General features: G+C 46.4%; 1 protein-coding gene across 1 annotated transcript in view; it reads left to right on the top strand.

Annotated features, from left to right (window-relative positions):
* The window catches only part of KATNIP (katanin interacting protein), a 180,719-nt gene that overhangs the window by 107,391 nt on the left and 46,506 nt on the right, over positions 1–26,822 (top strand). The window contains exons 9-14 of the mRNA XM_063100158.1: positions 6,568–6,740; positions 7,330–7,395; positions 8,734–8,840; positions 10,441–10,543; positions 14,259–14,474; positions 25,508–25,645. Coding sequence (XP_062956228.1) covers positions 6,568–6,740; positions 7,330–7,395; positions 8,734–8,840; positions 10,441–10,543; positions 14,259–14,474; positions 25,508–25,645 — 803 coding nt within the window. The remainder of the gene's footprint in view (positions 1–6,567; positions 6,741–7,329; positions 7,396–8,733; positions 8,841–10,440; positions 10,544–14,258; positions 14,475–25,507; positions 25,646–26,822) is intronic.

Genomic DNA, 26,822 nt, shown 5'->3' with positions numbered 1-26,822 from the left:
CCTTGCCCTTTTTTATTTATTTTTATTTTTTGGCCAAGCCCATAAAATTGGATTTGTGTCAGAAATGTTCATATAATGCAACTCCATGACAGCTTCATTCCTCTCTATCACTGTAATCATCCCTAGTTCTAATGAAAAGGCCTCATGTCCTGTGTTACTGTAGTCTCTATCCATAAGCCTTCCAAGAAACTAATGTAATCTCCTCCCAGAGGCCCATTGTCTTTCTGAGGGTGAGAGAACATTAGTCTTTAATGCAGAAAGTTTACTGTCCATGTTGTCAGAGTGCTCTAAGGAAGTAATATATCTGAACCACTTTTCCCAGACAAGCTGCAAACCACAGAAATAAAGTAATACCCCTCAATGTGAGTGAATTAGAGGAAGGACCCTGACAGCCCTATAGTTAGTGTTTCTGACAGGAAAACCTGCAGCAGAAAGACCATTCTGCCAAAGTCCAGAGTCTCATAGTATATTAGTCAGTGTTCATTAATAACAGGTGACAGAAATCCAAATTGGCTTAAGCAACAAAGGGAAATGTACTGCTCACAGATATAAAACTTCCAGGATTGTAGATTTGGCCTCAGGAATGGTGAGATCCAGGTACTCAGGTGATATCATAGAAAGCTATCTCTTCATTACTTAGCTCTACTCTCCTCTAGCCCAGTGGTTCTCAAACTTGAATGTGTATCAGAATTACTTGCAAAGGCAATTAAAGCACAGAACACTGGGCCCCAGTCCCAGAGTTTCTGACTCAGTGGGTCTGGGATGGAGCCTAAGCATTTTAATTCCTAACAGGTTCCCAGGTGATCCTGATGTTTCTGGTCCAGGGACCACACTTTGAGAACCACATTTCTAGTCACTATCAGGTAGGCATTTCACTGGGGCCCGGAGGTGGCCACAGTGGCTCCAGGCTCCCTTTTACCTGCTTTGTAGCCCCAGGGGAGAGAGACTGCTCCTTTCCTAGTTCCAGTGAGAGTCCAACACCAGCTCTCCTCTGAACCAGTTTCCAGTCTCTGTGGTCAGACAGCGATAGTTCTCCCAGTAACCCAGGCTGGGCTGAGAGTATGGTCAAATCTGCCCAAAAGACTCAGAAGAGTGGGGAAGGGGTGTTTCCCCTAGGGAAGCCATGAGTGCTGTGAAAGTCACCATGCTGGGAAGACAGAACAACAGCTGTTCCTTTCATATAAAAGTCAACCACACAAGACATTTTGCTACAGATTCTTCAGAGGCAGGTGGGGAGCAACGCACTAGAACACCCAAGAGGAAAGAGCAGAAGTCATTTAGACAGGGGGCCTTGATTGCCTTCCTTGAAAATCATGTGCATTCCTGTGCTATAGAAAAGGCAGCAGCAGGAGGGTGAGTGTTGAGGTTACAGAGAACACCTGCCACGGAGAGGCCCCAGCACAGGCTTTAGAGATGAGAAGAACACAGGCCTTGACAAGCCATGTGTGTCAGCTGTTAACTACTGCCTAGCAATCCACCCCAAAATGCAGTGGCATAAAGCAGCAGCTCTTTTATTATTGTTCCTGAGTTCGGGTGGACTGGGAGGTTCTATAATGAGCTAGTGGTGGCCAGGCTGGGTGTTCTCAGACGGCCTCACTCATGTCTGGCAGGGTAATTTGGCCTGAGGACCTCAGCCGGGACAACTCAGCTCTGTTCCATATGGTCTTACTATCCAGCACTGGTGGTCTCAGGGCAGCAAGTGAAGACAAGCCCCAGGGCATGAGTGCTTTTGTAGACTACTTGGTCATGATTGCGAACGTCCTGTTGGCCAAATAAAGTCATCAGCCCAAGCTCACCTAGAGAAATAGACTCCACCTCTTGATGGAAACGCTGCAGAGTCATACTGCAAAATCATATGTGGCCCACATACAGGGGTGGGAGGAATTTGTGGCCATTTGTTGCAATCTCCCGCCCCACTGGCAGCAGGGAGCCTGAAGATGCTGAGCCATCTTGCAATGAGTGGAAGAATTGGTGTGCTCAGGTCTAGATTGTTGTCCCAGCGTGCACTCCCCCTCTCCCACTTGGATTTTACAGGTAAGTGTGGACATCTCAAGACAAAACAGGGCTAAGTCAGCTGTTTCCCCGGATCTTTCGCCACACAGCATAGTGTACACTTTCTAGGCCAAGTCACGCATGTGACAACAGGGGGAAGGGGACAGGGTACACGTTGGAAATTGGAGCACTTCTGCCCTATCTAAAGGGAGCACCACTGCCCAACCTCTATCGGTGGTGGCCATGTGCGAATGCCAGTCCAGGGCTGCCAGAATGTATGACTTTTCAAGACGTGCCAGGAATCCCACTTTTCAGGTGGATTTCCTCTTTTTTTAAAGCTTGGCATCTATTTTCAATTTTTTTATTTTTTAAAGTAAAAGTTACACACCACATGTCCGTAGGCAGGTTTCAGCCTCCGGGCTGCTGGTTTATGATTGCCGTGCAGACACTTGTTCTCAGATTTAATATGTGCAATGTCAGTGGATTCTCAGGTGACCTCCAAGGCCCCTTTCATGGAGTAAAGGGTAATTTTACAGAGACTCTAAATTTGAGCTTTTTGAGTTGCAGTTGGTGAATGGGAGCAAGTCACCGGTTGGTGAGCCGACCGACAGCCTTGTAGCCTCGCATCTTCTTTGTGACATGTGTTGCATTCATGGTAAATCTCCTGAACTGATACATTATATGTTTCCCTGTAAGAGAGAAAAAAGCCAAGCACCAGTGAATCGGAGAGAAAGCAAAGTGATCAGAAGAGGGATGATTCTCAACTAGGAAAGAACAGTTTGGGATAAATTAAAATGTGCAATTTGGCTTTTGCTGGTGGCACAAATTTACTGTGTGAATAAATCCACCATTCTCTAGACCTATGGTGAGAATAAATCCACCATGATATGGTGTTCAGGCCAGCAGTCCCCCAAGTGAGCGATGAGAGCTTCAAAAAGAGTTAAAAGGCGGCTCCCTCGCGTGGTGTGAGTTTATGTGTAGCAGATGCCAGCCGGTCAGTGGGAATGGGACTCGGGAGAACTTGGGCACCATGTGCAGGTGTTTCTGGGAAGCCACAGTGGGGAAAGCTCTGGTGGTGGAGCTGCAGAGTTGACCTACACTTGGAGAAAGAGTGATTTCATTTTTAAAAGCATCTTCTTAGCATAATATGGCTCAAAGGGCACAGGCAGCACCCATCAATGATCACGTTGCCAGAGCATTCCCTTGCAAATGAAAGACGCTTGGGGCAAAAGGGTTTGTGCAGACAAAACTGTCCTTTTCCACGAAGAAGTGAGTGTAGGGCTGTGGTGGCCAAGGCTACATGCTGGGCTTCCTAGTTATCTCGGAGGGGCTGGGAGGGCAGGGGGGTGTGCTGTTCCTCCCCAGCCCCAGACCACTGGGGCAAAAGAGGAAAGGCCTCTTACCCACTTATTGGCAATAAAAGATAAGGTTCAGCACACAGCTGTTTTTAGACTGATTTTATAAGTGCTGTATGCAGAAGGTGGCAAAGGAGCTAATGAGTTCCAGGTTCTGCTTGTCCTAGCACTGCCCAAGCCTTCTGCCAATGCTGGCATTTGTACCCCCAAATGCCAGGGTGCTGGCACATTTGTTTAGCTTTGCATGCATTCTTGTCCCTTATTTGTAGAATCATCTATAGGCTCTGAACGGGGCTTGAGTTTTTCAGCTGTGCTTTAAATGATGGAGGGAGCTCTATGCTTTAGTGATATCCACAAATACTGAAATTTGTGAGGTTTGGAGTTGAAGTCGTTTCTCATCCACTCATTCGACAAAAGTCATAATGCTAGGTGCCAGGGATGTAATAGTAAATATGACGGCCATGACCTCATGAAGAGCTGAGGCCTGCGGGGCTTATGTGGCACCAGGGCCCCATGAGAACTGGGCCACAGCTCTCTTCCCTTGTGCCCACCATTCTTCCTCTTGCTCCCCCATTCCAGTCCCCTTGCCATTCTTATGTGCTGAGCTCTGCCCACCTCAAGGCCTTGGCATCTGCTATTCCCTCCACCTAGAACAGCCACTCACTGCCTTCAGGTCTCCACTGAGATACCCTCTTTCCTGACCCTGCATCTGAAATGACAGTGCATTCCCTCCCGTCACATCTGACCCTTTACCCTGCACACATGCCCGATCCACATCTGCCTCTGCCTGGGACTATGAGGTCTATGAGGGCAGGGCTGTGCCCATTCCACCCGCCTCTGTACCCCACACCCAGGGCAGTGTCTTGCTCAACCAGAGATGCTCACAGTGTAGTGCAGGTCAAGAGTCTGTGTGTTAAACGCCTTTTGCCTGGCCAGTAACCCACTTCTGCTTCAGGGGCAGGGTATGTCTGTACTTCAAGTTTTCCAGCTCCAGCTTCAGTGTGACTTGAGACCACATCCTTTAGTTCCCATTGCTCCTTGCTTCCTGTGTTCCCAGCTACTTCAGGGACCTGATCACTTTTGCACTGAGGGAGGAGGATCCCAGCATGGTCCTCCTGACCCTCGTACCCACCCATGTTTCCATAACAATAAGGAAGCTCCTTCTGTCTCTCATATTCTCTGCCCAAGTTCGTTCTTCCTTCTCAGCCTTCCAGTTGCAGAGCAGGCCAGGTAATCGATGAGAGGGCAAATGAGGAAGGGCACCTGCATCCCCAGCCACTCTCCTGGGCCCCTGGTAGAAACTGGCATTCCCTAATTTTTGCTTAGCTTTTCCAAAGAAACCCATAGTCCCCAGCAACCCAGTACCTGGCTGTACTGGAAGCCAGCCCCATAGAGCTTCTGTGTGTTTCTTGCCCTCTCCTGCCAATGCCATTGTCAACGTTGCTACTTTGAACACTCATTCAGACGCAACATGCAGATGGGAACATGGCAGGAGAGTCATGAGGGCGGGGTTGTAGTTTCCCCGATCACTGTTGTATCCTCAGTGCCAAGAACAGAGCCTGGTGCAGTGATGCTCAACAAATATTTGCCCAGGGGATGAAATCCAGTAGGTAAAAGCCTCTTTAAGCATCCCAATAGAAATATAAACATAAATGATTGAAAATATGTTACAGTGACCCCCCCCCACCACCACCACCACCACCATGTGTCCAAATACCTAATCTTGGCAATAACCAATTTATGGCCAATTTCACTTACTGTGTACCCATTTCCCAGATTATTATGAAGCAAATCCAATTGTTCATATAATTTTATCTGTAGGTATTTTAGTATTCTTTTCTTTCTGTAGTTGCTTGGTACTCCATGGGGTGGAGGTATCATAATTTATTTTATTCAACCCATCTTTTTGCATATCAATTTATATTTTTATAAAACCAAGTTTCCATTCACGGGAACTTCCAGAATCAGCTGCCACTTTGCAATACTTTTTTTCTTAAATTGGGATGCAATTTTTTTTTTTTTTTTTTTTTTTAAAGATGACCGGTAAGGGGATCTTAACCCTTGACTTGGTGTTGTCAGCACCACGCTCAGCCAGTGAGCGAACCGGCCATCCGTATATGGGATCCGAACCCGGGGCCTTGGTGTTATCAGCACCGCACTCTCCCGAGTGAGCCACGGGCCGGCCCGGGATGCAATTATTTTGCAATACTTATTCCCCATGCACAAACAAAACAGAACAAAAGCAAAAATATTACAAAATACCCCTCTCTTTCCATGATAGCATATACTATTCCTTATATGTACTTTCTTAGAGGGTTAATTTTTTTATAGCTTTTTATTTTGATACAATTTCAAACTTAAAAAGATGCAACGATAGTACTAATGACATTTCTTTTTTTTTTTTTTTTTTTCGTGACCGGCGCTCAGCCAGGGAGTGCACCGGTCATTCTTATATAGGATCCGAACCTGCGGGCGGGAGCGCCGCCGCGCTGCTAGCGCAGCACGCTACCGAGTGCGCCACGGGCTCAGCCCCGTACTAATGACATTTCTATATACCCTTCTCCCAGATAGCCAGACGCACCTGTTGTTAACATCTTGCCCCTTGCTTCATCTTCCACCTGTATATATATATGTATGAATGTGTATGTAAGATAATTATATATTCTATATATAAAGCATATATATGTATACACATATGTGTATGCCCTCTATAAATTATGTAAATATAGATACAGAGAGATGTGTGTGCATATATATATATATATATATATTATTATTTTTAACTATTAGAGATTAAGTGCAGACGTCATTTCCCTTCACCTCTGACTCCTGCAGTGTGTGTTCCTAAGAACAAGGACATGCATTGTACATGGCCACAGTACGCGTATGGAATTCAGGGTATTTAGCATAATGTGATACTATGATCTAAGCTGCTGGCTCTATTTGAATTTCTCCAGTTGCCACAACAATGTTCTTCGCAGCAGTTTTTCTCACCCAGCATCCAGCCCCAGAGCCTCTACTGCATTCAGTTGCCATGTTTGCCGAGTCTCCTTTAATTTGGAACAGTTCTCCACTCTTTCCTTGTCTTTCATGACCTTGACATTTTGGGAGAGTACAGGCCAGTTGATTTATGGTACATTATTCAATTTGGATCTTGTAGATTTTGAGCTGCACTCTGAGAGCACAATCTCAAGGAGCACCCTCCTGTTTTCTGCCCCAGGACCGGGAAGCCGGCGCGAGAGGCCCCTCTCTGCAACGCGCAAACCCGTGTACGAGGCTGAGGACCGACAGGAAGATGCCTCGGCCGTACTCCGAGCCATCCATGTGGAGAATGCAGCCCTGCAGAGGGCCATGCTCAGCAGGAAAGCTGAACCACCTGCCAGCCCACTGCAGGTGTGCTCCCAGGTGGGGGAGGGAACTGCAGAGGATGCTGGGGCTCCGCAGGGACCAGGCAGCATCTGAGCAGCCACTGAAAAGAGCACATGGGAGAGTGAGGTGTACAGGTATCCCTAACCTCAGACTCATCTGCGTTTCCACTGCTCACTGACCTGCCAAGGTTCCCATTCCTTCCACCTTCTTTCAGCTTTTTGTTGATTTCAGAAAGCCTAAGCTAGGTGTGAATCTGATTTCCCTGCAAACTCTGGATACCTTAGACCAGGATTGCAAACTGGAGGGTCGGTGAAAGAATGACATGAACAGCAAACTCTGGCTTCCCTGGAAGGGTTTTATTTCTGAGAGCATAAGCCTTTAGGCTTACGCAGTCCTCACCACCACTCCCTACTGTCCTACCACGGCCCATCTCCCTTATTCATGAAACCTTCCTGGCCCCACAATTTGAGTTTGTGCCTGTTGCCTTCAGCTCTGAGCAGCAAACAGGAGGATAAAAAGAGTCCCTGCCCCTCTCTGTGCTCTCATCTGTCAGTGAAGAGTATACAGTAGATGGCTTTGTTTCAACTTACATCACGTGACTACGTCTTTCCAGGATGTGGAGGGACCACCAGCAAGACCGTGGACCAGTGTGCTGAAGGAGAAGGAAGAGACCCTCGAGGTCAGTGAAAAGCTGAGATGGACAGCAGAGTCACACCTGTGCACAAAGCAAGTGATGATCTCCAGGGCACTTTCCTTCCCACGGTCCCAGCTGGTTCTCACCATGCACCCTGAGCACCAGCGTCATTCTGCCCATTTCCCAGATGGGGCGACTGGGGCAAGAGTGTCCCAAGGTTACGAGTTGAAGCCAGAACTTACTTGGGCCTGCTGACTCCAATTCCTTGTGACGTTTCTGTTTCCTGACAAGACAACACAAAACTGATCTTAGTATCTAAATAAATAAATTATATCTGTTGAGGTCCATTAGGCGTATCTCAGCAAAGATGGCCCCAGTGAATAAGGACATGATTAGTAAAACACCCAGGAATGTCTTTGTTAGATTGTACACATGTCCGTGCTGTGTGCTCAGAACATAGACATGGCTGCGACGGGAATGCTCCTGGCCTCATGGAACTTACAGGCAACAGCAAACAAAACCGTAGATGAACAGGGTCACTGGAGAGAGGGATGACAGTCAAAGCTGCTCGGGGCAAGAGAGTGGCAGGGTGCAGGGTGAAGGATAGTCCCATGTGAGCTGAGCCCTGCCAATAAGGAGCCAACCACCAGGAGCAGCATTCCAGGTGGAAGGAACAGGGAACAGGCTTTGAGGTGGGAATGAGCCTGGCTTAATCAAGGAGCAGGAAGAAGCCCTACATGTGTGGGGCAGAGGGGAGGGGGAGAGGGAAGGAAGAGAGAGCATCCGAGTGTGACAGGGTTGCGGGCAGGTCAGCACCCAGAGCACCGTGGTGGTTTTCTTTCTGCATCACTCCTGCTTGTCCTATTAGTCCCCATCAATCTCGAGCCATCGCCAGCCCATATTTCTGACGGACCTGCAATACTGCCCACCCTATGGTCCAGGATTTCTGGATGACCTGACCCCTGACCCACAGAGCTGCCAACAGCTACAGTCATCTGCAGATAGACAGCAGGGCACACTCCTAGTATAAGATAAATGAAAAAGAAGGGGGAACGACTTAGAGGATTAAAGATGAAAGGGCCTAATGATGTTACTGGAATTCTCCATGGGGTCTGGTTACTTTGTAGCAAACAACAGGTTCAGTTGACAAGGTGAAAGATTTTAATAAGAGAAATTTTTCAATAACTCATTATAGAGATTGTTTCCTAGACTTTTGCAGATCATCAGAAACTGAGATTGTATAAGGGTCTAGATCTAATCAGCCCCCAGGCAGATGCTGTCACCCTGGGACTAAGAAGTGTGTGCCTCTGACCATGGCCCTGCTGTGTCTTGGGCCAGGAGCATTGCCTCAGACATCTGTTTAATAAGCTTTTCCATCCTCAGCTTCGTTCCATCAGCCCAGTGACCACCACTCAGAAGCCGTCCCAGGCAGCAGGGGGAGCCCAAGCCATCAACCAAGCCATCGACAGAACAAGCCTTTTGGGAAGCAGGTACTTACCAAGGCTGATTCAAAACCAAAAGCAAAACCAGAAAACCCATAGCAGTGTGGCCACAAGGACCTTATTAGATTTTTCTTTGCTTTTCCTACGTTATTTCAGACCATTTTAAACTGCTCCTTTAGACTGTACCGTCTCTTGCCCCCTTCAGCCTTAAAGCACAAAGTTCACTTTCAGGCAAATGACTCTTGGCTTGTTCAGTTCGGTCCCAACCTATATAAAATTCCAGCCTTCTCAACGTTTCCACTCGAGTGTCCCACACGGCACAGGGGGTGAACTTGTTCCCCAGCTGGCCTGGGTGGTGAGAGGGGCCCAGAGCAGTGTCCTTTGAATCTCCTTTGCTCTATCAAGTTTGTTCTAATGGAGCATTCTGTTCTGTTAACATGTAGCATCAGTTATGGTAACCGTCAAGTTTTATTATCAAAATAAAGGCTTCCCTCTGGTCTTCAGGCAAAATTATCTCCAGAAAGATGTGCCAGGTTGAGCCAGTAGTTTTAAGCTTGCCTTGGCACGTAGGTGCACTCCCAGGGCCACCGTGGAGAGCAGTGCATGTTGTGGACTGTGCAAAGTGGCTGGCTAATGGGTGAGAGGGGCCAAAATCCAGCCTGCATGCCAGTCACTAAGCTGAGGCCCTGAACTGGGACTGCGGCCACCTGGAAAGGGGGGGCGCTTTTTCTCTGCAGGAAGGAGGGATTTACTGGGCAAGCTGTGTGCCTTCCAGGTCAGCATCCACCTGGAGGGAGCTCTTTTTATGACTTTTAGAAAAACTGAATAGGCTTACAGCAGTGCTATCCATTCCTCTAGAAGTTTGCAGACCCTGGATGCAAAGCATGCTGTATACCTTGTGGCCATAGACAAGAACTTTCCATTTCCGCTGCATGTGACAAGGCCACAGGGTTGGTTTACATCCATTACAGTTTTATTTACAGACAGCACGCACATCACCAAATGCTCCTTTCTTCCTCATCATCAAAATCCTTTGTGCTTCAGGGTCTTGGGGGTACTCAGCCTTAAACAACACGTGTGGGCATGTTTACAAATGACTAAGGCACCGGCTGCTGGGTGTGGAATACCTGTGTGCTCAGAAATAGGAGGAGCAGGCAGATCTCTAGACCATGGGCGGCAAACTGTTTCCATAAAGAGCCACATAGTAGATACTTCAGGCTTTGAGGTTGTTTTTGTTGTTTGTTTGTTTTAACAATCCATTAAAAACATAAAAACCAGTCTTAGCTTGCAGGCCCTACAAAAACAGGCTGTGGGCTGGATTTGATCTGCAGCCCTTAGCTCAACTGACCCCCGCCCTTGACTCTTTGCAAGTTCTCAGTCAGCATAGGGAGGTCAGCTGGCCGTCCTGTCCTAAGCAGTGTTTCTCCAACCACACTGTGGTTTCATCACTAATTGTACAGCTGTTTATAAAGAGAAAACCGCCTGGGTGCCTGCCTGTGTCTTTGAACTGTACACAGGGTGCATGGTTTCTTCTCAAATTGTTACTTCTCTCCTTGGTAGAAGAGTCAGCGTGGTACCTTTGATGGGAATGTTCTCTTTCGTGTATCATTTGTTACTACCCATTTGCTAAAACAAAATCCCATTTCAGACAACAGCAGAAGCTTCTGAAAGTCCTCCCGGCCATTGAAAGTGACTCTGCCCTTCTCAGTGGGGTTGTTTCACCAACTGAGGAGCGAGTACCAGACCCAGAGGTGAGAGCCTCAACTTGCATTCAGTGTCTTGCCTGAAAGCTGAGGGTGGGAGGGCCCTTCGGAGCCATCATTGCAAGTTGGTGGGGATTTCTCAAACAGTGGGCAGCCTAGAGTTTTTCTGCCCAAGTCTCTACCTCCTCTCCTCCCCAGCATACAGACAGACCTATGATGCAGGAAGCAGAAACAGAGAAAGAAAGATGTGGGCCAGAAGTTACAGCAGAGAGAAGCCTGTCCGTACAAGAGGAAATATAAGTAGCATCTAAGTCCATAGGAAAATGTCCAACATTGCTGGTAATCAAGAAATGCAAACGAGAGCAACCTAAACATCCCATTTGATATTGAGTTAACAAATTATTTTTAATGATAACTTCTTGTGTTGGCAAGGTTAATTGCTGGCGGCCGTACAAGTGGGTGGAAACACTGTTGGAAAACGGAACTGCTTGACTCAGGAAGAGCCTTAGAAATACTTATGTCTCCAGCCCAACAATCTCTCTTTCTTACCTGAGGGAAATCACTCAACTGAAATAAAAAGCTATAGGCACAAAGATGTCTATTGCAGAATTATTGGACGTAGGGAAAAATAAGAAAAAAAAAATAACCTAACTGTCTCATAATAATGGAGTCAATCAAGAAAGTATGACATATGAACATAGTGCGGTAATATAAAAAGACAGAAACTATTACTATGAATATTATGCAGACAGAAAACTTTTAGGGTATAAACCCAGCATCATCGAGTCCAATATAACTGCAACGACCATACAAAGATGTGGCTGTGTAAACATGTTGACGGACCTGGGATGTAAATTACAAAAGGAAACAGTGGCATAAGGATGGGAGGACAACAGTGATTCTTTTTTCTTATGTGCCAAAAGGTGTGTGTCCCAGCACATCCTTCTTGCAACTATTTTTACCCAAGCCTTTCTTATGCTAATTTGGTACAGTGGACACCATTCTTACAATCAGCCAGTGAGGACTTAATATGACGTCCTCCCAAAGCCACGTGTAAAACTCAGATGATAGCAGACCAGGGTTCCACCCTTGAGTCTGGCACCATCCTTTAGAGGTCATGGACTTAGACAAGCCTCTTAAGCTCTCTGGTTCTGTCCATCAAATAGGGTCAATAATACACACCCTATGGGCCACTGGAAGAGTGAAATAGGAAAGGTGTGCAAGGGCATGGGACTCAGTGCCTGGCAAACAGCAGGGAGGAACTGGTGCATATCAGCTGACAGTTCACCGTCTAGAAAAATCAAAGCTTTGCTCCCCTGCATGGAATAGTTGCCTTCTCAGCTGTGAAGATTCTTCATGTGATGAAACTTCAGCCACATTAAAACGAAGCTAGATTGATTAAGTCTCTTATATTATAGGAGACAGAAAATCCAGGACAAAATGAATTCTGTAACAGGAGAAAAATTACAGAATCTTGTCATTGAAAATGCTACAGGTGGGGCCGGGGACCACAGCTTGATTCAGTGGCTCACACCGTGTCTTTCCACTTTCTGCACAGTGTCAGCTGCATCTTGAGCCCAGACCCAGCTCTGCTCTCTCCCCCGGCCTCTAAATAGCTAGAGGAGCTCCTACTTCTCACCCTCAGACCCTTGGACCTGCTGTCAGGAGAGAAGAGCAGTCCTCCCTACACAAATTTGAGATTGGCGTGCTTGCACAGACCCAGCTGGGGGGTGGTCTGACACTGAGCCACTCCCTTCTGGTGGCACAGGGAACAGGACACACTGATTCCTTGGACCAGTCAGGCTCCTCCTTGGAATGGGAAAAGTTCGGTCCTCCTATACCTTGAGGCTGAGAAAAGAGAAAGGGTGGCTTCCTCAAAGGAAAATTCCGTGGTCTCGGTGAGAGAGGGGGCAAGGAATGCAGGGTCCAGGGGCTTCCCAAGCAGCGTTCCCATCAGACCCCCAGAGGGATCCTAAATCAAGCAATACAGAAAGCAGGAGTAGCCCTCTAACTACAATGCTGACAAGTTATGACAAATCCTTAGTTAATAGACCTTTCAGCTTCTTCACTTAGAAACTCAGCCCAGGAACTTGCACATTTAGATTGCATTAGGCAGGAGACCCGCGGCCCCTCTGCGAGGCACCTGCCTCCCCTGACCCTCCTCCCTACCCCCAGAAAATGGGAACAGTGCAGCTTCTTCACACCTTCCAGAAGTTCACCTGGCCCTTGAACGCTCCTCACAAGTGCAAGCTCATTAAGCTCCCAATCCTACTCCCCGCCCAGTTCAGCTAGGCCAGTTTAGGTGTATCACAGTCCTGCAAGCCTGAGACTCAGGCCCCAAGTAGCGGAGAGCTTGGCCAGGGCCCCGCTCAATGGCAGTAGAGGAGGCGGTGGAAGCAGTTACGGCTGTGGGCTCCGTGGGCCGAACTAATTAAAACAGACCCTGCGTTCCTTCCGGAGCCATGAACTGACCTCTGCCTCCTCCCAACTCCTGTTCCCTCCACGTGGCAATCAAAGCTCATCCGAACACACGCTGGGAGCAATAGCACGTCTCACTGGCTATTAATTAACAAAATAAGTGGGGAACAGTTGCTGTTCATTTGCTCAGCTCCCTGCCCACAGAACCATTGCAGATTACCAGTGCTAATTAACAGAGGCCATGTGCTCGCAGGGAATGCACCATTTTATGAGGGACTGATCCGAGGCGACCAGTGCTGCAGTCGGGCCCATGAAGGCCTGAGGAAGTCATTCCACAGGGTAGCTGCTTATCAATGGCACTCACTCAGACTCAGAGCAGACAGCCTGCCCAGAAAGGAGGCAGGCACTGAAGTTGATGGAGGAAAGAAACAGAAAGAAGTGGACACCTACAGAGTGCACACAGGGTCAGGTCTCACAAGAGGGCCTTCTCAGGGGTGGCTGTCTTGCTTAACCTCTGTGACAGCATTATCGTGTAGGTGGTGTCATCTCATATCTCCCTGCCAGGCCTAGAGTTGCAAGTGATTTGTCCAGGGGGCTTTTGTTACCTCCTGTATTGGTCTGCTGCGACTGTTAAAACAAAATACCAACGACTGTGGGGCTTAAATAACAGATTTATCTTCTCACAGTTTTGGAGGCTGGAAGTCCAAGATCAAGGTCTTGGCAGGGTTGGATTCTTCTGAGGCCTCTCCTTGGCTTCTCCCTGTTTCCCCATGTGGTCTTTTGTTCTGTGTGTATACATTTCTGGTATGTCTCTCTGTGTCAAATTTCCTCTTATAAGGACACTAGTCAGATTGGATTAAGGCCCACCCTCACAGCCTTATTTTAATTTGACCACCTCTTTTAAAGTCCCTATCTCCAAATACAATCACATTCTGAGATACTGGGGGGTTAGGTCTTCAACAGATTAATTTTGGGGGACACAGTTCAGCAGGTTTCATGACGTGCCACTGGGACATGAAAACTTACTGGGTAGTAGAGGGGGGAGGCATGTTCAGGAAGAATCCGATGCTTTTTAACATTTTTATTTATTTGCAAACTCTTAAACAGAATACTTGCTAAGTGCCAGGGTACACAGTAACTATATTTTAAACTCTTTGCAAATGTGAGCTCACTTAATCTTCATAATAACCATAGGTAGTGGGTGATAGTATTGTTCTCATCGTCCAGATGGAGAAACTGAGACCCCGGTATGTTGAATAACTTGCTGAAGGCCACCAGCAGTGGTAGCACTGAATCCAAGCCTGTCATGTTTTAATCCTTGGGTGTTACTTTCCTCTTCTTTAAGGACAAATGGAGAATGAGAGTGGAAGAGATCAAAGACGCTGTCTACGTGACCATGGAAATCCTGTCCAACTGGGGCAATGCATCATGGGTGGGTCTCACAGAAATTGAGTTCTTTGACCTTAATAACACAAAGCTTTACGTGTCGCCTCATGACGTGGACATCCGGAACACGGACACACCCGGGGAGCTGGGCCACCTCATCAACAGGAACTTAGTGGTAAGTGCAGGGGACACTGAACTGGTTCTTTGCTACATATTTCAATGAGTTTCCTCTATGCAGCATAAGTCTGTGACAAGGTCCAGGTGCAGGGTGGGAGACCAGTCATTCATCCAGGCAAAGTGGGCAGGAGCCTGAAGGAGTGGTGCCCAAGGAAGCCTCCAAATCGTCTCTCCCAAAGCTTTTTTTCCCAGGCCCCTGCTCTGTGGGGGTCTTTTAGAGGAGCCAGTTCACCCCCCTTTTATCCACCTTGCAGTTTACCACAGTCACCACCAAAAAAAACTCAGGACCTCAGAGGTCATTAAGGTCAGTGCCCTTGTTTTGTAGATGAAGAATCTAAGACTTGGAGAAGGGCATGGACTTGGCCAAGGTCACATGGCTGGAAGGTGGTGGAGCCAAATTAGCCTCCCATGGCCTGGCCCAGAGCCTATGCCCACATCCCCTCAGGGTCCTGCTTCCCTAGGCCGTGAGGTGCACACCCAACAAACATTGTTGTAAGTTGAACACAAGAGACTATGAGCTAAGCTGAGACACCAGCCACATAGTCTTTACTCTGCTGTGATCCAGCATCATTCACAATTATCTCCGGGAGGGATCTGAGAACCTGGGAACGAGCTTGCCTCTGGGCCAGGGATGGGGCGGGGGGGACAGGAGAAGGGGCAATAGGAAGACTTTTCCTCAGGTGCCCCTTCTGTGCCTTTTAAATTTCCTGCCATGTTCACTTATTATCTATTCCAAAAAACAAATTATTAATTTTTTTTAAAGCATTGAAAATGAAAACAGCTACCACATGTTTAGTTCTTGCATTGAGACAGGCACAGTGACAGGTGCTTTGTACATATAACCTTATTTATTCCTAACTGAACAGGCTCGAGAAGCATAAAGATCCGGGTTCCAAGCTTACCACTGGGCTGGCTGGTTAGCTCACTGGGTTAGAGCATGGTGCTAATAACACCAAAGTCAAGGGTTCAGATCCCCCTACTGGCCAGCTGCCCCACCCCCCAAAAAAGCTTACCACTTACACCTTCATGACCATGGGCAACTCAGCTAACCTCTACTTTAATTTCCTCATCTGTAAAATGGTGATAATAATAATACTTATCTTGACTCAATGTTGTAAGGATCAAATATAAATACAAAGAGTTTGGCACCTTCATAAGGGCTCCAAAACATCCGCAGTTATTGTTTTCACTGTTATTATTAATAATAGTAATAACACCACTAAGAAACAGATATTATTATTCCCATTTTAAAGAAGAGGAGAAAAGAAGGGTGTGTTTAAAATCCCCAGTTCTAGAGACCCAGGTTCTGGTCTTGACTCTGTGGCCTTGGGCAACTTATCTACCTTCTCTGAGAGTCAGTTTTTCTGCCCCCTATAAAATGAGAGATGGGGGACAGATAATCTGTTATGATTCTTAGATTGCCAGCAACAGAAACTGAGCCTGGCTCCCTTTAGCATATTTTTTAAAAAGAAATTTGGTTCAAGTTATTGTCACTCAGGCCAGAAGAAGACAGCCTCATGGTCATGTTGGGGCTCACAGTAGCATCCTGGGATGCCTGAGCACCAAAGGTCTAGTCTTTTCTTGGGGACAGGGAGATGAAAAGGAGGGCATTCTGCTACAAAGATTCTTCTCTCGGACTTGAGGTTCTGGAAAATTGAGCTGTCCTCCTCAGAGACTTTACTGAATTGGCCTTGGGGTAGAGTGATCACCTTTCATAGCATCAGAATTCATGATTAACATATGTCCTTACACTGGATTCTTGGTTGTGGGAAACTATCAGAAAATGGAAGAAAATGAGAAGGGGAGATGGAGAAAAAGATAAAGCTTCACACAGTTAATACAACAAACATATACGCAGATATTTTGGAAAGTGTTGGTTGGGTGGTTTGTTGGTTGCTTACTTGCTTGGTCCTCTCATTCCCCTGCTGGAGATATCTAGTCCCAGGAGAGGAAGGCTGAGGGACCAACCTGTTCAGGAGGGCAGGGCACCTTGATGTCAATTCCACCAAGACACCCCAACAGAGCAGGGAGGGATTCTCTCTAAAGAAAGTCAGGATTGTGACTAAGAAAGCAGGATAAATGCTAGATAACCAAGAAATGACAGCTGTGCACAGGGCTGGGCTGGGTGGGTCAGAGCCCCCTTCCAGATCAGCAGCTCTGTAACCCTAACCTTTTGGATGCTCTGCATCCTGCTGCAAGTTGGGGGACTCCGATGCTTTCTGCCGGGGCTGGAACCAGCCTTGCCACCCCTCCCCCATCACGCTTGTGCAGAAAGCAGTGACATTTTGGAAGCCTGCTGCACAGAACAGACCACACCAAGGCAATAAAAAGCATCATTGCAGTTGATGGGACCAATTCTGACCATTAGTACAAGCTGATAAACTTTTGCCATGAGTTGGCAGTGAGTACTTTGGCTTTGGTTTGGGTGGGTTTGGGGTTTTCATTTAATGGCCCTGGGGTTGGGACATGAGGCAGCTGTGTCACCCTGGGCCACTGGATCTCTGGGCCCAGCTGCAGGCAGGCTGCATTCCCCCCATGTCCCTGGGGTCTCCCTGATGGTGGTCCTGTGTATCAGGTTTGGGATCACCAGAACACGCTGCCCATCAGAGCTATCCACTATGCCTGATGTGTGCCAGGCACCCCTGATATGTCACCTTGTTTAACCCTTGCATCAGCCTTGGGATGACGCTCCCATTTTATAAATAAGAAGACCAAGTCTCAGGGAAGATGAGTGGCGATGGCTGGTGGAGCCCAGTTGACAGCTGAGCGCAGGTACCTGGAGTGGAGGCTGGGTTCAAAAGAGAAGGTACTTCAGTGGAGGTGAATTGGGAGCGTGCCCCAGGCTCCGTGCAAACCCTCCTCCCTTCTGTGCCCCCACCAGCTCTCCCCCAGGCCGCACCCTGGCTCATAGTATAAACATGACTCCAGATTTTACACCCGGCCCTGCCTGCTCCTCTGAGTTGATGACATGAATGTCAACTTCCTGCTTGACATTTCCTCTTGGATTTCTACTAGCCATCTCAGACTTCACAGATCTAAAACCTAAGTTTTGATTCCCCCTACCCACCTCACACTTCCTCCTCCTCCCGTATTTCTTTGCTCAGTAAATAGCATTGCTGTCTGCTCAGCTGCCCAAGCCCCTCTCTTAGGGTCTTCCTTCACTGACCCACCCCGTCTCCACCACCCTCCAGCACACCAGCACATCACGTTGCTGCTACCTTCCAGGTAGAGCCAAAACCTGGCCCCTCTCTCCATCTCCACTGGTACTCCCCACGTTCAATCTTCTTTCTTCTCTCAGACTGTTAAACAGCTGCCTTTCTTATTTTCTCCTTCTATTCTTGTCCCATCTATTTCATTTTCCACTCTGCATCCAAAGTTATCTTTTAAAAATATCAGCTTGTGGGGCCGGCCCGTGGCTCACTTGGGAGAGTGAGGGGCTGATAACACCGCGGCCACAGGTTCAGATCCCTATATATAGGGAGGGCTGGTTAGCTCACTTCAGAGAGCATGGTGCTCACAACACCAACACCAACACCAAGACCCTTACTGGTCATCTTTAAAAAAAAAAAAAAATCAGCTTGTGCCCTTCCCGTATTTAGAACCCCTGCCATGTCTTCTTACGCTTAGAAATAAACCTCAGATGCCTCACCATGGCCTGGAGGCTCACTGTGAACAGGACTTCAGCCACCTCTGCCCCCTCCTTGTGCTTCTGCCTCCCATGCAGGGCACCAGCAGCCGCAGGCCTGCCTTCTGCCCTTCCAACCCCCCAAGCTCATTCTCACCTCTCCAGAATGCCCTTCCTCCATATTTTTGGGTGGCTTTTCCACACTCAAATTTCAGCTCAAATATCACTTTCTCAGGAAGACTTCCCCTGACCCAACAATCTGGAGAAGTTCTGTCCTCTCCTGTCTCAGTCGCCTTCATGTCATCATTTTTCACTTTCTTCAGAGAACATCTCATTATGGGAAATGATCTCACTCACGTGTTTATTATCTGTCTCCCACATTAAGCTCAAAGTTCTTGTCTGTCCTATTCACACTATATCCCCAGTAGATGAAAGTGTGCAAATACATAGTTTTTAACTGCTTATTTGGAAATAGTGATGGACTTGCAGGAAATTATAAGAAAAGTAGAGAGAATAGAACAACAGAGAGAATCAGTGAAACCAGAAGTTGTTTCTTTGAAAGAATGAATAAAATTAACAACCTTTAGCTAGACTGATCAAGAAAAAAAAAGAGAGAAGATTTAAATTATTAAAATTAGGAATGATAGAGGGGATATTACTACCAACCTTACAGAAATAAAAAGGATTATAAGGGGAAATGAACGTAAGAAACAAATCTGTTCACAATAACATCAAAGGAATAAAATACTTAGGAATAAATTTAACAAAAGAAGTGTAAATTTTATACTCTGAAAACTACAAAATGACATTGTTGAAAGAAATTTAAGATCTAAGTAAATGGAAAAAGATCCCGTGTTCATGGATCAGGAGACTTAACATTGTTAAGATGGCAATACTCACCAAACTGATCTACAGATTCAACCCAATCCCTACCAGAATCTCAGCTGACTTCTTTGTAGAAATTGACAGGAAATTGCAAGGGACCCAGAAAGCTAAAACAACTCTGAAAAAGAAGAATGAAGTGGGAAGACTCACACTTCCCACTTTCAAAGCTTACTACCAACCTGCAGTGGTCAAGACTGTGTGGTACTGGTGTAAGGATAGTCCTATAAATCATTGGAATAGTATTTAGAGTCCAGAAATAAACCCATACATCCATGGTTAATTGATTTCAACAGGGACGCCAAGACCATTCAATGGAGAAAGAATAGTCTTTCAATTAGTGGTATTGGGACAAATGGATACAAAACCAACTCAGTGGATCAAAGACATAAATGTAAAAGCTAAAACTGTCAAACTCTTAGAAGATAACATAGGTATAAATCTTCATAGCCTTGAACTTGTCAGTGTAGCCTCAGCTATGACATCCACAGCACAAGCAACAAAAGAAAAAATAGATAAATCAGACTTCATCAAAATTGAAAATATTTTTTGCTTCAAAGGACACTATCAAGAAAGTAAAAAGACAACCTACAAAGTGTGAAAAAATATTTGCAAGTTGTATATCTGATAAGGGTCTAGTATCTAGAATACAAAAAGAAAAGAACTCTTAAACTCAACAACAAAGGTGAGCAACCTAAGTAAAATAGGACCAGAGGACTTTAAATAGACATTTCTCCAAGAAGATATACAGATGGCTAACAAGCACATGAAAAGATGCTCAGCATCGTTAGTCATGAGGGAAATGCAAATCAGAACCACATTGAGATACCACTTCCTACCCACTAGGATGGCTGTAATTTTTTTTAAAAAAATAGAAAGCAAGTGTTAGTCAGCATGTGGGGAAACTGGAACCCTCATACTTTGCTGGTGGGAATGTAGAAGTAAGATGGTACAGCCACTGTAGAAACAGTATGGCAGTTCCTCAAAAATTTACATGTAGAGTTACCCTATGTCCCAGCAATTCTGCTCCTAAGTACATCCCCAAGAGAACTGAAAATTTATGTTCATTAAAAAAAAAAAACTTACACATGAATGTTCATAGCAGCATTATTCATAATAGCTTAAAGGTGGAAACAACCCAGATGTCCATCAACTGATTAATGGATAAAGAAAAATTGGTATATCCATACAATGGAATATTATTCAGCCATAAAAAAGGAATGAAATACAGTATTGATATATACTACAACATGGATGAACCTTGAAAACCTAATGCTAAGTGAAAAAAGCCAGACACAGAAGGCCACATATTATATGATTTAATTTATATTAAATGTCCAGAACAGGTAAATCCATAGAGACAGAAAGTAGATTCATTGTTGCTTGAGGTGGCAGGGAGGCAGAAATGGTGAGTGACTGCTGAGTATGGGGTTTCTTTTGAGGATGGTGAAAATGTGCTAGAAAAAGATAGCAGTGATGGTTTCACAGCCTTGTGAATATACTAAAAAAACACTGAATTATACATTTTAAAATGATCAATTTTATGGTATGCAAATTATATCTCTATTTTAAAAAAGACAGAGGTCTCATGTGCCTTTGCCCAGCTTCCTCCAATGGTAAATCCTATGTAACTAGTATATTATCAAAACCAGGACCTGGACACTGGTGTAATGTGCAGACCTTCATACTCATTTGGGCGTGAGTATGTGTATGTGGATCTATGTGATTTTATCACATGTGGATTTGTGTAACCACTACATCAAGATGCAGACCAGTTCCATCAGTACAGGGAATCCCCTTGGGCTCCCTCTATAGCCACACCTCCCCGTGCCCATCCCTAGCTGGCAGCCCCCAGTCTGCTCTCTGTTTCTATACTTTTTGTCATTTCAAGAATGCTACATAAATGGAATCATACAGTATGTAACGTTTTGAGATTGGCTTTTTTCACTCAGCATAATGCCCTTGACATCCTTCCATAGTGTTGTATATGACAATAATTTGTTCCTTTTTAATTCAGTGATTTATTAGTAAGTTGGAGCTACTTCTGAGGGCTTTCTGGAACCTCCCTGCAAGTGGGTGGATCTGTGTTAACACTGAATAGAAAAGTACCTTTGGTGTAGAGGTTAGAAAGTTTCCACCTCAGAGAGGCCTAACCATCCATTCTAAAGTAGCTGTCCATTGACCATTAATAATTCTCTCTTATCTTCTTCATAGAAGTTATCCCTGCTTGATTTTTTTTTTTTTTTTTTCTGGAAGTTTTACTCATTTGCCTTCCTTGCTAGCACAGAACTGCTGGGACCTGGTAGGTCAAGTTCACCTGCACATCCCCCACATATGTCTCTGAGTCTGCCCCGCAGAAGGGACTTGGTATTTGTCTGGCGAGTGCACACAGATGCTGTCAGTGCCTGCCCATACCCCCTGCCCTCCCACTTCGATGCCTGCTGGCTGCTCTGCCAACTACCAGCACTGATATTTCTCTTTTCCAGCCCCCAAGCCCACTTTGCCTCCCATGCAAGAGGCCCAAATGAGGAGTGGGGGTGGGGGTGGGGTGCTGTTGAAGCCCCCAGGAGCAGCCCTCGGCCAACACTGATGGGAGTAAGGGTATAAATCCCTAGTGCCCTCTTCCCATGGGTGAGTTACTCTGAGGGCTTCTGCTCACTGGCTCCCAGCTTTACTGGTGGGATTAAGTCCCAGTTGCCCAGGAGCAGCTGGCTTGATAACACACCTTTGTGGTCTGGCTTCCCTCCCCTATCTCCCTTCCCCACTCTACTACTGGTGTTTCCTTCACTGTCTGAATAAACCACGTGCACTGGATCCTTGCCTCAGGGTCTGTTTCTGGGAGAATCTGAATGGAGACAGAATGAATTAGTGAATTAAAAATCTAGGTTCAGTAGTAGAAACACTTCAGGATGCAGGACTGGGCAAAGACTTTATGAATAAGACCCCAAAAGCAGAGGCAAAAAGAAGAAATAAGCAAATGGGATTATATGAAAATTAAAAAGCTTCTGCACAGCCAAAGAAGCAATTAACAGAGTGAAAAGACAAAAAATGGAATGGGAGAAAATATTTGCAAACAAATAAAGGATTAATAACCAGAATACACAAAGAACTCAAATAACAGTAAGAAAACAAGTAACCTAATTAAAAAGTGCGCAAAGGAGCTGAGTAGGCATTTCTCAAAGGAAGACATACAAATGGCCAACAGACACATGAAAAAATGCTCAACATCACTAATCATCAGGGAAATGCAAATCAAAACCACATTGAGATGTCATCTCACCCAAGTTTGACTGGTCATTATCAGAAAGAGAATAACAAATGCTGACGAGGATGTGGAGAAAGGAGAACCCTCCTACACTGTTGGTGGGACTGTAAATTAGTGTAGCCACTGTGGAAAACAGTATGGAGGTTCCTCAAACAAGTATAGATAGAACTGCCATATGGTCCAGCAATCCCATTGCTGGGTATATGCCCAAAGGAATGAAAATCATCGTGTTGAAGGGATACCTGCACTCCCATATTTATTGCAGCTTTATTTACAATAGCCAAGAGTTGGAACCACCCTAAATGTCCATTGACAGATGACTGGATAAGGCAAATGTGGTATATATACTCAATGGAATATTTCTGTGCCATAAAAAAGAATGAAATTCTGCCATTCACAGCATCATGGATGAACTTAGACAAAATTATGTTAAGTGAAATAAGCCAGGCACAGAAAGAGAAATACCACACATTGTCCCTCATAAGTGGGAGAAGGAAGGAAGGAAAAGAAAGAATCACAATAATACACTGAACTTAAAAAAAAAAAAGAGAACAGAACTGTGGTTATTAGAAGTAGGAAAGGGGGAGGGGGGGTTAGCGAGAAATTAGTTAAGGGTCACAAAGATTGATTACATTTTGTAAACATGAGTATATACTAATTGTCTTGATTTGATCACCACGTTTTGTTACACCTGTATTGATATTCAAATCTGTACCCTACAAATATATATAATCAATTATATTTCAATAAAAAAAAATATGAAAAGAATAATTTTTAAAAAATGTAGGTTCAAATCCTCACTCCACCATGTGCGTTAAGCAGCCCTGGGCAGCTCACGTGCCTTGTTGAGCTCTGGTCTTCTATCCGTGATGCGGGTGCTGTAGCAATGCCCACAGCCTGGGGTTTTGAGAGGACCGAGTGGAAGAACAACAGCCTGAAAGTGCCCTGGTTCTTGTTCTGCTGTCTCCATTACTGCCCGTGATGGGGCAGGAGGGAGCCACAGATACGCTGCTGCTGCCGGCTGGCCTGCTACCTGGAGCTCTGCCCAGCAGGCATCAGGTCAGCCCTCACATCTGCCTTGTTCTCTTCTGTCTGTGCAGAGGAAACATCAGAAGGCTCAGCTGCTAATGAGGCCGGAGTTATCCGCAGGTTAACGTTCTTTGGCTTTGAACACCACGATTCCCACTTAGCCCTCCTGTTATTCCTCCTGCTGACAGAAATGTGAAGGGAAATCAATTACAGCCCCCTTCCCTGCGATGAAGGGTCAGACTTCAGTCTCCTGCTTTGTCAAGCAGCCACAGTGACCCATTTTTGGCCCCCCCGCTCAGTAAACGAATGAGTCTTACCCGCAGGATTTGGGGATGTGGCTTCTTGACCCCTTGCAGCTGCCCAGAGCACTAAAAGTTCTTGCAGCGCTTGAGAAACTTGCCAGAATAAGTGAAAACCCCTTGAACTCATCTCTCCCCCTCAACAAAAGCAACCTCGTCCCTCCTGAAAGGCACCATTGTCACTGCAACAAGCCCTCTTTATTCTCCCCCGCAGCTGGTGCCTGGGCCTCCAGTCTCCTGGGTGTGGACAAAACCCCAGAGTTGGCCAATCTCCTCCTTCTCTGGCTCTGTCAAGTCACAGGCACATTCCTGGTGATGAAGCCTGATGAGATATTCTCAGATACAGGGAGAGGCTCCTTTTAGATAAAAGGGACAACTCAACCAGTGTCCGACATGCAGTGGTTGCTTGTTTGGCAGAAGGGACTTGCTACAACTGCTCAGCCTCTGAGCAAGAACCCCAAATTCAGGGGAGTGGGGGGTGCAGAACATTAGGGAGGGGTGGGGACTGTGGAGCACTGGAGGGTATCTGCACTGGCTACAAGGGCAGTGCATTTGGCTCCGGCAAACAGGGACCCTGAGCTGCCATGTCCTCCAAATCTGCGGAGAAGCCAGAAATCTGACTCTTGAGGGGAATTTCCCCATTTTTAAGTGGTGGCAATGAATTGTCTTTTTTTCTTTTCTTTTTTTTTCTTTTACAACAGTTCATGAACCAAACAAAATACCTCTGCAAGGAAATCCAGCTTACAGTCTCTTGTCTGATGTTTCAATGAAAGAACAGATATTAGGAAGTACATCTCATTTATCCATTAATTTAGTCATTCAATCTATAAAGAATTTTTGGCATTTATCCTGTGCCAAGGAGCTATGCTGAATGCTAAGGGTTCTGTAATGAATTAGACACGGCCCCTTCCCAGAAGGAGCTCCCAGCTGAGTGGGGGCATGACATGACATGAAAACAATTGTGGGACATGAAGGTCAGCGCCAGCCTCAGGTGCTGCAAGGAACCAACGGCGCCTGGAGGAGAGAGTAATTGTGTCGGGAGAAGGGGTGACAGTGGGGCTATATCATATCATAGCTGAATTTCCCAGGTGAGGAGGGCAGGAGAGAATTTCTAACAGAGGCCCAGCCTGTGCAAAAGTGCAAGGGTCGAGCCAGCATGGAGTTTTGGGAGCAGCTGTGAGTTTTGTTTTGATGGAGAGAAGAGATGGGAGAAGAGGTGGCTGGAGACTTCCCTGGTTTGGCTCTTGCCATCTGAATCTAAAGCACTCTTGACATGAAATGTTGGTGTAAACGAAAATGACAGCAAGACCCCCTCCATCCTGCCCCTCCAGCCTTCCAAAGCAGCTTTGGCTGCCTCACCAGCAGGCGGAAACTGCAAACTGAGGCCTGGAGGCCTGGAAGCCCTGAAAGGGAACAGAAGAAATCCCAAGGCTCCATGCCATGGCCCTGTCCCAACAAACGCCTAAGCCAGTTTCTTTCTTTCCTTCCTATTTTAAATTTTAAAAATTCAACAGGGTTTTACAAAAGAAAATCAAAGCTTCTGTTTGCCAGGTTAATCAAACAGTGCAAGCGCTGGCCCTTTTCCCATCCTTCTCTCTAGCGTCCCTCCCCACCCCCAGCATTCTCCTCGAAGCCGATTAAGTTGATTAAAATAAAGCCCGCTGCATTTTAAATTCTTCCTGGTTGGCAGATCAGAGGGGCCCATGTAGCAGCTTTGGGGGGGGGGGGGGCCGGGGTCAGTAGCCTGCTATTAAGTGCAATCCAGACAGGGTGAGATCTCAGGCCCCACCCTGGATTATGTAGAGAAGGTGTCCTGACTTCCTGCCCCAGCCCTCTCCTGGGTTTCATTAGCCAAAGTCACTGCCATTTTACTTTCAGGGGTGGGGGCGGGCAGAAATGTGCCTAATGACTTCCTCTTGCTGGCCTTTCAGAGCAAGAAAGACCCCTCTTTGTGGACCTGCCCCTTCCACCCGCCGCTCCAGCTCTTTTTTGTTATCCGCAACACCAGACAGCTGCGCGACTTCGGTCTGGCCAAGGTCAGGGTTTGGAATTACTGGACGACTGATGGCGTAAGTAACAGGCTCTGATTCCTCGCTGGGCTCTTTGGTGGTGAAAGCACCTAATAGTTTGCCAATAGCTTTATTCCTAAAGCTGCAGAATGGGTACACAGAGGCCATGCTGCCCTTCCTCAGGGTGCAGCAAGAGCCTGGGGGGATTCCCCTCCGAATTTGTCACAGCCACCATGAACACAGCTTCCACCTCCTAAGGTTGGGGAAATGATATTAGGCCACCCTTTGGGGCAACTGGAAAAATATGAACTGAGACTCAGTTTTACAGATAAGGAAACAGAGACACAGAGAGGTTATGTAACTTGTCCCAGGTCACACCCTACAGTCTGTCTCCATGGCCACCAGGGAGGTCTGATCCTGTTTCTCTGCTGCTTAAAACCCTAAGAGGCTCCCCTTAACCCATAGGATCAAGGTCAAACCCCTAGTGTGACATCAGAGCCTCGTAATCCCCATGGGCCAGGCCCTGCCTCTCTTCTGTCAATTCTTGTCCGTGTCTTACACTGTCCCCTATGGTAGTCACACCTTTAGTCCCTGGCCCCTCCCATTTTGCTGAATTCAGAATGCCGGTCTCTGCCTCATATTCCTGGAAAACACAGACGTCACTTTCTCAGGAAGCCAACCCTGCCACTTGCAGGGCTTCTGGACATATGCTCCATCACCCTCTGCACTGAGGTTTATACCTCCCTCCCCCACAGTGTCTCCACCACTGCCCTGTTCAAAGGAAAAATGAATGGTCAATGAATGAATGAATGAGCTCATGTTCCAATAACCCATAGCACTTGTGTTATCCTTTTGGATATTCAGATGAGAGCCTGAGGGTAAGAGAGGCTAAGTTGCACAAGACCACATAGCTGAGTAGAGACAGAGCTGGAAATCTAGTCCACAGTAGTCAGTCCCTCCTCCCTCCCTACTTTTTCCTGCTAGTTCTCCCCCCTGCACACCCTAGTCCAGCCGTCCATCTACCTAACGAGCATGTCCCAAGCGCCTGTCAACTGCTAGGCACTGCAGATCTGGAAACTAATGTGGCAGACAGTCCCAGCCGGCTCTGTTATGCACAGTGCTGCCCAGAGAAGTAATAGAAAGCTTTCTCTGATTTCTGTTTTTTGAGTTTTTTTTGAACACTTGAGTTTAAATTTGAGAAAAAGAAGTCCAAGCCACTGGAATAAGTGAGGATGTT

This window comes from Cynocephalus volans, chromosome 6 (assembly GCF_027409185.1).
Source record: "Cynocephalus volans isolate mCynVol1 chromosome 6, mCynVol1.pri, whole genome shotgun sequence".
Taxonomy (NCBI): domain Eukaryota; kingdom Metazoa; phylum Chordata; class Mammalia; order Dermoptera; family Cynocephalidae; genus Cynocephalus; species Cynocephalus volans.
The sequence above is the reverse complement of the archived record's forward strand: the minus strand, read 5'-3'. Positions and strand labels throughout refer to the sequence as shown.